General features: G+C 36.9%; 1 protein-coding gene across 1 annotated transcript in view; it reads left to right on the plus strand.

Annotated features, from left to right (window-relative positions):
• Nucleotides 1-3,470: 3,470 nt before the first annotated feature.
• The window catches only part of lhcgr (luteinizing hormone/choriogonadotropin receptor), a 12,867-nt gene continuing 5,733 nt past the window's right edge, over nt 3,471-10,604 (plus strand). Inside the window, exons 1-8 of the mRNA XM_015381988.1 lie at nt 3,471-3,643; nt 3,905-3,976; nt 7,248-7,322; nt 7,564-7,638; nt 8,027-8,101; nt 8,373-8,450; nt 8,624-8,692; nt 9,126-9,200. Of these exons, the coding sequence (XP_015237474.1) occupies nt 3,474-3,643; nt 3,905-3,976; nt 7,248-7,322; nt 7,564-7,638; nt 8,027-8,101; nt 8,373-8,450; nt 8,624-8,692; nt 9,126-9,200 (689 nt within the window). The 5' untranslated portion in view covers nt 3,471-3,473. The remainder of the gene's footprint in view (nt 3,644-3,904; nt 3,977-7,247; nt 7,323-7,563; nt 7,639-8,026; nt 8,102-8,372; nt 8,451-8,623; nt 8,693-9,125; nt 9,201-10,604) is intronic.

Here is a 10,604-nt window from a genome sequence, read left to right on the forward strand (position 1 = left end):
ATTTTACTTCTGAGAAATTAGGGATAAACAATTATACCTGTTACAGCTACAACAATACCAGGAAAATCAGTTTAAAAATGTTTCACAGCTATTCCTATTTTCCTAGTAATGTTTAGATTAAATGGCTTTTCTTAAACGTATAGATCAATTAAGTAACTGCAGCAACACACAACAGTATGAGTATATCAGCATGATGACATTGAGAGGAACAGGGTGAGCAGAAGCTGCTTGGCCCTGGATGTTATTTGCCCTGCTTAGAAAACTCTTGTTAGTTTTTGGATCTGTTGAGTCTGACAGAGAAACAGTAGTCAGGAATAAGACAAAAAAGGACTCTCAGAAGAACATACACAGTGTTCCTGCTGCCAATTACCTCAAATACCACACTGATGTGTGCTTGCTGTTGAACTTTCTCCCTGAAATGTCAAGTTTTTGTGTGGAAACAGAAAGTAAACAGTGTTTGACACCGATGGCTCCTTCTAATGACTTCAGGTTTGCTCTGACTCTGTCCTTGTGTTCCACTGATTGAGCTATTTCTGTATTGTGTACTTTGCTTTTAGTCTATTTTTAAAATTGTCTCATCTAGTTTAATGCTGGCTGGTGTTGAACCGTCTCCTTTTGCAGGGCATCACTTTTCGTGTTCTTGTTGTCGGCTTTTGTGCTCTGATAACCAGCAGGAAGCTGACAGGTCAACAGCCTTCCTCCCAGAGGTAAGAAAAAGCTGTTCACTAAAAATAAAAGAAACCTCCAACAATGGTAACAAAAGCAGGTAAAGGGAAAAGTGAGTTTGCAATCATGCCTGTTGCATATTATGGAACACCCACACATTTCTGGATTAGTCCATCTCATTATAAATGTTGTGGCTGCAGCTATGCTTGACCTTGAGCTCCTCACTGCCAACGTCATCTTTTTTTTCCTGTTTTAATTCTGTCTACCTGAGAGGAGAAACCTAAATAAATGCCCTATGGTGTTCGTTTTATTTTACAGTTCCTTGCAAAAGTCTTTAAATATGTTGAACTTCTTGATCATTTTTCATACCACAGTCAGCTCAAAACACTGAATCTAATGGTATGGAGTGTATATCCATCCATGTAGATAATTAATAAACCGTTCAATCCATCACTGTCTAAATGTAGAAGTAGGCCATAGCGATGCTTCGCAAATCTTTCTTTTTTTCTTCTAGGTATTTACAACTAGTGCCTTGTTATATGTACAGTGGGCTAACAGGAAAGAGGGAGAGAGACTTGCGGCAAAGGACCACAGGTCGGATACAAACCTGGATCGGCCACGTTGAGGACTAAAGCCTCCGTACATGGTTCATGTATGCTTACCACTGTGTCACCGAAGCACTGTGACAACACAGGCCCTGAACGTAAAGAAAACAAAATGGAAATACTCCCACTCCCCCACCCCATCCCAGTAGGTTCTTTATCTCAAACATTTTTAATGTAATTAAAGCTGCCTGAACTAATCATAGATAAAACATTTAAAAGCTTAATTTTACTTAATAGGTCAAAATAAAAATAAGAAATCAGGCACTGAGCCTCATCTTTGTTTATAAATCAAATATAGCTGGTAAAAGCTGGTACATAGCATCAGTGTAACAACTGATGCAGAGCAGCTGTTACAAAAGGCATAACAGCTTATTTTCTGCTGTCTCCCAAGCAAGCATGACATAGTGAGGTGATGCAGCTTTGATTTTCCAAATTCAATCGTCTTTCCCTGCTGTGCATGACCTTCTTGGTGCGAAGTGATGCACAGCGTGGTGGTTAGCAGGAAGACGTGGGCAGATTCAAGTCCACTCGCATAAATTAGCCCCCCTCTGTCCCAGCTTCCTTGCTCCACAGGGTTAAGCGTACTGGAGCATCTTAGTAAGTATGCTCTGCTGTAAATCTTGTAGGGAATGTAAGAGTCTTGGTAAACAGTACTGGGCTGTAACCTCTCCAAGGAACTGGGAGTATCAGTGTGTGTGTGTGTGTTGTTGCACTGCGTCAGTATGAAGACAGTGTTGCTGCTCTGCTGACACGGGTCAAAGCGGCATGGCGAAGCAGGATGAGACAGCAGTAAATGGGGTCAGGGTCGCTGACAGCAGAGGAGATTAAACTAACTACACTAGTGACACAAAGCTTTGTATTTGACAAAACAGCACATATGGCACTTTGGTTTGTGCTTGTGTTGTCTCTAATGATGTAAGATGTAAAAGTGCAAGAGTAAAAGCAATGATGCATTTTGATTAGCTTATTGCTTATAAACTCGATTTAAATGTCAATTTTCATGCTGAGAACCTAACAGCGTGTTAAAAATCTGGGGTTTTTTTAGCGTTTACTTGGAGTTAATGCCAAAGAATATCCAGACTTGTTTGGCTTTTAACTCTTAATTCTATTAGGATTGGTGCCACAACTTATACGAAAGTGTAGCAGAAAATTGAATGTTAACATTTTTATTTTATTTTGGTTAGGATTATTGTCGTCTTGCAACATTCAACTGTTTTAATTATCCAAACCAAACTGTCACACTTAGATGGAATAAAACTGATTAGAATGTTCAGGAACAGCCGAAGAACCACTTAGGCTCAAATCTATACCCTGGAAGCCTCTAGTGTCACTTCCACAGTGAAGCATAATGAATGTATTAGCCTTAGAGCGTGCCAACCACTGAGTTGGAATGAATAAAGTAGGATTGCAGTTTGTGGAATGCAAATACATCAAACCTACAGAAAATGTATCTTCTATGTTCAAAAACCTAAGTTAGCCAGAAAACCAACATATTTTAATACTCTTTATAAGAAGAGAGGTCATGATCCAGCCAGTAATAAGCTGATTTCCCAACAACTTATAGAGGGACTCTTGAGACCGCTAAGGATACATGTCTGAGACTGTGTGAGCCTTCATTTCTAAACTGGAGTAAAATCTACCTTTAAGAATTGCACCCAGTTGAAACGGTTTTAAAATCCAACATGATATCAAAATCTTGGTAATGGTAAATTTCTGCAATATTCTAGCAATAACAGACTTTTACTGCTAATAATGGAAAGCCTAGTAATCTTAACCTCACATCTGAAAACAGCATAAAGTCACTTCTCTTGCTTAATTAGAGCAAAGTGACTTCATCCCATCCTCTTGAACAACTTTCACGCTCACCACCCACCAAACGTCACATCAGTGTTGCTCTGCTGTCAAAGAAAAATCAGGTTAGGTATTCACCCAGATCAGACTCTCACAGGGTGAGTAACCTCACAATTACTACAGACACTGAAGGCAGCGGCTGATCCAAGCTCTGTGTGGGAAAAAAAAGAAAAAAAGAGAAAGGGAGAGAGACTGTTCAGCCTTGTACCCCTGGCCTGGTAAGATAAAGCCACCCTGAGGGTTGATTTTATCTCCAAACTTCTGAAAGACTCCTCAGGGTTTTTTTTCTCTGTGTTAATATTCTTTTTTTATGATTGTTATCCTGCAGTGAGCTCTGGCTCGGTGTCACACATGGCTCCCCGGGCGGTTTGGCTCCTGGTCGCGCTGTCCACCGTCCTGAAGCTGCGCTCCTGCTGGGCTTATACCTGTCCAGCCATCTGCCGCTGCAGCGCAGACACGTTTCAGTGCAGCAGACACACTCAGCTGGCCTCCGGGACCGCAGCAACATCTGTGCTGCGACTGTAAGTAACTTAACTGTCTGCTTCAACTGTCTGGACACTTAAAGACATCTCATAAACTTTTACTCTCTGCTGCGTCCATCCCCTCCTCAGCTTTACTTTTTATTTTACCATCACCGTAAAGTTTCTCTGAAAACGGATTTTATTTAACAAATGTAGAGTAATAAAATGAGACGTTTTTGCTACCTATTTTTTTTTCTGCTTTACTTTGAAAACATTGCAGCATGGCTGTGGATTTAACTGCTTTGCTCATGAATCTTGCAGAAGGCTCACCCGGCTGCCCCTGAAACACGTTCCTACTCATGCCTTCAAGGAACTGATCAACATAACCATAATGTAAGTGGCTTTCAAATGCACATATAAAAGGGACATTTAGAGTGTAAATTTATATTGAGTTGAATTGGATGTTTAGAGACTACAGTAAATAAAACACGCATGAGGGAATCAAAGGATTTAATCAGCATAATAACTCCATTCTCATGGTAACATTAATAGATGCATGTTGCTAGATTTGCATGGCAAATCACTGACCTTAAATGGAAAATTATTTAATATTCAGACTAATAATGAATAAGATTTGTGCAAATAGAAAGTCCACTAACTTCAAAATACACAAAAACTGCAGAGGTGATCCACTGGACTTTTACTGTTTCAAAAATAAATTCAAAATAAATTTCATTAGTCAGTTTTATCCAAAAGATTTTTAAGAGAAGCCTTTCCGGTCAAACCTTTTTTACTAATTTATGAGGGTGAACTTTCATGATTTTGAGCTGATTTATTTTATCTGTGTATTTTCTGGGGTCTAATTGTAGCAGAGTGAATTATTCATAATGGGAATAATGTGCAAAATTTTAGTTTTGGATTTTAGTTTGAAATATACGTACACCTTCAAAAGTGTTTAGTTAAAATTTCAGTTCATTTCAGTTTCACAGCACAATTTAATTCAAACATAATCCATTAATCTTAGATATTAATTAGGTCAAGACTTTTTCAGAAACCTAAAGTTGGGTCACCAGATTGATTGATCCAAAAGCGAATGTTATTTTATTTTAAGACGATTGTCCTGTTGGAAAATCCAAAGAGACCATCTGACCCAATCTGTGACCCTCCAGTAACCAATAGGCACAGCTCAGCTAAAAGGCTGCAGCTCCACACATAGAAAAATAAAAAAACATCATCAGATCACATAAATATGAAGACCTTTTGATAAAAATTATGAGATGTATTGTGATCGCAAACACCATACAAGATGAAGGACACTAAAAGGGACACTAACTTTTTCTCAAATCCCAACACATAAATGATTGAAATTTATGAAGTAATTGTGTATTCCAACAGGACCAGGACCAAAATCCTATCAACACAAATTTTACAAAAGGACAAAGCAAGCTAATATTAAGCTTTTGGAACATGACATTAGCCCTATATATGTTTTGCTTTTTTTTTTCTTTTTTTTTTGAAAATATATTACAATGTTTGAATTGTATATTTTCACCCTAAAACAAGAATGGGTCAGATGATTTATAATTTAGGAGTCATAAAATTATAATTGAAATGATCATGAAGAGTGGATATAAACTTTCTGAGCAACATAGGTTCATGATAAACACATGTAATATTTATTCTGCAACAGGTATTTAAATCAGGTTTAAGCTTGACATGAAGTAACAGTTATATTTTATGAAAAAACATACACGGTTTAACATTTAGAGTGCGTTCAGCAATTTATACTTGACACAGATTCAAAACTAAATATTCTTATTTCGGTTTATGATGTATGTTTGACAGATATATCAGTTAATTACTATTTTATTAGATTATTTTTAGACTCTAGTTTCCTTTATTCTGAAAGTATGTAGAAAGGAAAGTAGGATCAGCGGGACTCGAACCTGTGACAGCCAATATATTGGTCATGTCAACTCCACCCCAATATATCAGAGAATTATTGCATAAAATGAACAAAAAATGTTAAGTCATATATATATATATATTTCCTAAATGTTGATTCAGCTTCTAAATTCTTACGCTTTTAACAAAGAATCTTGTTAAATCTAGCAGATATAAATCTATATTTGCAGAATCATCATGTCAGACTACTTGCCATGAATCATTGATAGAAACTGACCTGAGAGGCTTTTGTGGTTCTGTTAGAGAAGATTAGGACCACCAACTGCCTCCTCAACAGTGCATCACTCATGTAGCACCCGACTGTCAAGTTCAAACGTCTCAACTCTATTATACACAGCACAGTCCAGCAGAAGAAATCCTCCCTTTATATCCAAGGAGTGACTTTAATGGAGCCCGTGGGTTATAAAATCCCCTGGAGCTCGGCAGTAGATGTCTCAGCAGCATAATTACCCTCAGCACAGCAGCAAATCCACCAAGAAATGACTTAAAAGAACAAACCAGTGTTATGTTATCATTTTGTCATATTAATCACACAGAAGTGCTGTAGGGGGGCACGATCAAATTGGAATGTACTTGTGAGAAGACCAAGAGATGTAGTGGAGCTGAGGAAACAGAAGGGAATGCTTTCATTTCAGCAATCAGATAGAGTTAGAAACTGGTGGTCATTTATGCATAACACCCACCTGAACTCAGCTCTGCTGTGGAGAAACCTTGCCTCTAAAAACTAACCCGACTTTCTTTTTATAGAAACATTTTATATGTGGATTTTTCAAACTAAGCAGAGTGTTTTTCATTTTCTCTGTTCCTCAGGGACAAGCCTTATCAAACTCAGATACTTACTGTACTTGAGTCTAATCTGTTTAATGAGCCCAAATCTGTTTTAAAACAGCAGACACTTTAGGTGTTCTTACAGGGTCAAACTTAAACGAAATCCCAGTTGAACAGCTGCAGTCTTTTAATTCTTCCTCCACAATAAGTCTGCGTAATGGTAGAATGGGATGACTGTGTTTTTGTCACTGGTGATGCATGCTTGAAATGACTTCATTTAGATGATCATGTGAAGTAGCTTTTTATGACCAGTAAGGAGTCATTATGACACCATATGTAAAGCAATTAAGAAATGGGATAAAAGAAAATGGGATCCACAATACAGATGGAGTACTTTAATTGTTTCTCAGTTGAAGATGGTCGCTGATGTAAGACGCACACAAGGTATCAGACGATTACAGTAGAGCGACAGCCGAAAATGATGATTGCAAGCTCAAGATGGAGAGCGTTTTGTGAAGTCAGCCATCAGAGAAGAAAGTAATCAAGGACAAACAGAAGAAAAGGTCTTGTTAACTTTGTAGCTCTTTGTCTTTGTTTAGTCCTACTTTTTAAACATTTCCACCTACTCCTTCTGACCCAAAAGCATCAGTTGATGTATGTTTGGAGCTTTTCCACACATGAGGTCCTGGCATGTGCGTGTTACTTGGCCTAGAAAACGTGAATTTTGTTTTGGGATGTTTCCCTGATGATCTGCAACAGTGCATCAATCATGTCTGTCCTATTTTTTTTACACTGAATTAAAAGTTAAGTATTCTAAATCAAACCTAACAGAGAGAAAACACATGCCATATTTACCACCTTCATCTGTGATAATTGAAGTGTGTTTTTTTTAAACTAATGACTGATGGAGAGTGATTTCTTTGCACCACAGAGAGATCTCCCAGAGTGACTGCATCGCAAAGATTCAGAAGCATGCCTTCTTCTCTCTCCATAGTCTGGCGCAGATGTAGGCTAAGTGACATTTTACCCTTCCCCCTCCCTGTATATCATTTTCAAATATGACGGGAGAAATTATTCATATGGATGTCATTTAAGTTTCATTTCATTATTCTGTCAGTTACAAAGCAGAGAGTTTAATCATTTAGCTCCAGTGCAACTGATACATAAATATTTTGTGCGGATGTGAATGCTATTGTATATCAGACATTTGTAATTACTGATTTGTTTCCCAATTATTGTTTCTGCAGCTCAGTGCAGAATATCAACAGTCTCAGAGTCATTGAAAGCGGTGCCTTCACTGACCTGCCTAGGCTGGAATATTTGTAAGGCATTTTTTATTGCATGTTCATAGTTTATACATTTAGACGAGCAAGTAATTTTTCTTTGGTTTCCAGTATTGAGACATTAAGACCAATGAGATTGTGTCTTCTTTTTTTTTAAGGCTAGTAAAAAGATAGTATCAAATTTCTTTTTTGCTTTAATTTGACCTATAAATCAATCCAAGATGATAAATTCTGAGAGAAAATCTCAAACCTATTTCAATATAAAGTGGAAATAAAAAGTTTATCCTCAAAATCTTTATTTTTCTGATTTAAAAATATAAGATCTTTAAAAGGTATGAGAAAAAAAAATAAAATAAAATAAATATAATTGTTTTATGATTCTTTTGATCTATTCATGGCAAACTTTGTCTACCATGTTTCAAAACAGGAGCATCTCAAACACAGGCCTAACACACTTCCCAGACTTGACAACCATATCCACCCTTGCATCAAATATCATCCTGTGAGTATTTTCATTTCAAGTCCCAGCCTCTCTACACCTGATAAAAGTCCAGTTGGAAGTCATATAACTGCTCTCCTATTTCATATTTTGGACCGGAGCCATTCATTCTAAATTTTGTTCTATCAATGTCACACTGCCACCAACCCTGACTGATACTCTGTCTTACTGTGACACAGTTCAAACAGCTCATATTTGTATAAATATGCATAATTTAGTCTAACTGAGAATGGAGCCAAGCAGCCTAAATGAGCGTTATCTTCTCCGCCTGCAGAGAAATGGCAGACAACATGAGGATCGACATCATTCCTGCCAATTCCTTCCAGGGACTTACAAAGGAGTCTGTTGACATGTGAGTGCAAAGGCCTTATCCTCTTTGTTATTTCATTATCCGAGCTAAAAGACACAATTTGTCACTATTTGTTTCACTGATTAATCTTACATATTTAAATGTTCGGCTCACTGACCATGGCAATACATGCATTTAGCAGTGAAAAAGTATTAATAAGACTGTGTCCTCTATAGGAACCTGGTTAGAAATGGCTTCAAGGAAATTAAATCCCATGCCTTTAACGGAACCAAGCTCAACACTCTGTAAGTACGGTAGTTTGTATTCTTTGAAATTTTTCTAATGCTAATATGATACACTGTAGCACAGCAGCTGGTTTCGGTTAAGTGCACAGGATTTCCCTCTCTAATCAAAAAAACGAAGTGTACCAGTAAATAACCCTTATGTAAGACTAAACAAAGATTGTATGCTCTGTTGTTTTGTTGCCTTGTACAACAATGCTAAATGCTGATGAGGACGAGATGCGTACAGACACCCTGAAGTCTAAAAATAAGATTTATCCTCCTCGGTGCAAACTCCAGATAACAATAAGGAGATGAGTAATAGTCTCGGGGCAGTGTTCTTCATTTCCATGTCATCTTAAGTTTCCTTTCAAATTATTTGTTGAGCAGAAAACTGCAGTTTGAGCTTGAGGTTAGATATAATGCCTTTTTTTCCTTTTCTTTATGTGTTTTGCAGAATATTGAGAGACAACAGGAACCTCCATCATATTCATGAAGATGCTTTTGAAGGAACCACAGGTCCAAGTTATCTGTACGTCAACATCAACTATTTCAATAATTCATTTATTTTCAGCAGGATATGATGTTAAACTCTATATGTTTTCTAAATAAATGTAATGTTTTGGGGTGGGCAGCTTTTCATCCAGTTAGTTTTTTTTCCTGTGAAAAGATTTACATTGTCAATACGTTTAGGGTCAACAAAATTACTATTTTCTAACCTACATAAATCTACTTAAAGGAGCAGCTATGTTATGCTACTGTTAAGCTGTTAGTTTAACTGTAGCCATAAGAAAAGGACATCTGATGTTCAATTTTAAGCTAAAAAAGGCTATCATAATAATTATAAGGGACTCCTATTATCAAATGAAATAAAGAAAAGATAGGTTAAATGCTACTTTTCTGACACAACAGCTAGATCATCACAGTCCTCTTAAGTGTGTACAATTTCTGGGGAAAATGTCTAAAAACTCTTAAACAATACTAACCTTGAACTTAAAAAGCAAAGTATCTAAGTAAAGATGTAAAAAAAAAAAAAAATCTTAATTTGAAATAATCAACTTAATGGGAAAGAAAATTGGTTGCAGATTAATTACTGAATATAACTCCAAGCCAAATACTAAAATTATTGGAACCTCTAACAAAACAAAGACAAGAATACAGAAATAAACACAAGAGTTGTACTTTATCAGGATTTCCTGTTTTGTTGGCTTATAATTATAATATGCAGTGCCAAGAGTCCTTCTACATGGACATTTCTGTAAAAAGAAAGAAAGTAAGTAGAAATCAAGTGAATTCAGTACAAGACCAGACTGAGAGCACTTGAGATTGTCTCCTTGAAATTAATTTTTTTCATAAGTTTTGTCTTAATTTCAATGGTTAAGCTTCTGTTGTGATTGTGATGTAACTTTTGCTGCCTTTGACCTAGGACTTCTGTGAAAAAGAAGTTTTTAAATCTCAATGGGATTTTCCTGGATAGATAAAGGTTAAATAGAATAAAACATATATAAATGAATAAGGGACCAGAAAGCTCTCCTTTTGTTGTTGCAACTCTTCAAAATCGGACAGACAAGTTAGTTTAGAGAACGCTTTTTTTGGTCCAATTTTGTTATTATCTACAGTCAGAGCATTAATTAAATACCTTAAAACAGATGAAGCAATAAAAAAGTTGATTGCCTGAAGACCTTTTCAAGATCCTCATACCTACACCCACCATGACAAGGTTGGTCAAGCTGCTACCTTGATAGAATAGCAGCTACGGTGTGTTATTTAAAGGTACACTATGCAACCGGTGTTGATTTTCCAGCGAGGCTCCCCCCAGAGGGCGAAAGTAAAAGTGCACTGTCGTAAATATGCTCAGCTGTTCTCCTGGTTTCTCCGTCAAGCCAGGCGCGGTTGTTTTGAGCTAAGCAGACAGGCGAACGCAACAAATAAACCA

Source organism: Cyprinodon variegatus, unplaced genomic scaffold (genome assembly GCF_000732505.1).
Source record: "Cyprinodon variegatus isolate N-32 unplaced genomic scaffold, C_variegatus-1.0 Scaffold246, whole genome shotgun sequence".
Taxonomy (NCBI): Eukaryota; Metazoa; Chordata; class Actinopteri; order Cyprinodontiformes; family Cyprinodontidae; genus Cyprinodon; species Cyprinodon variegatus.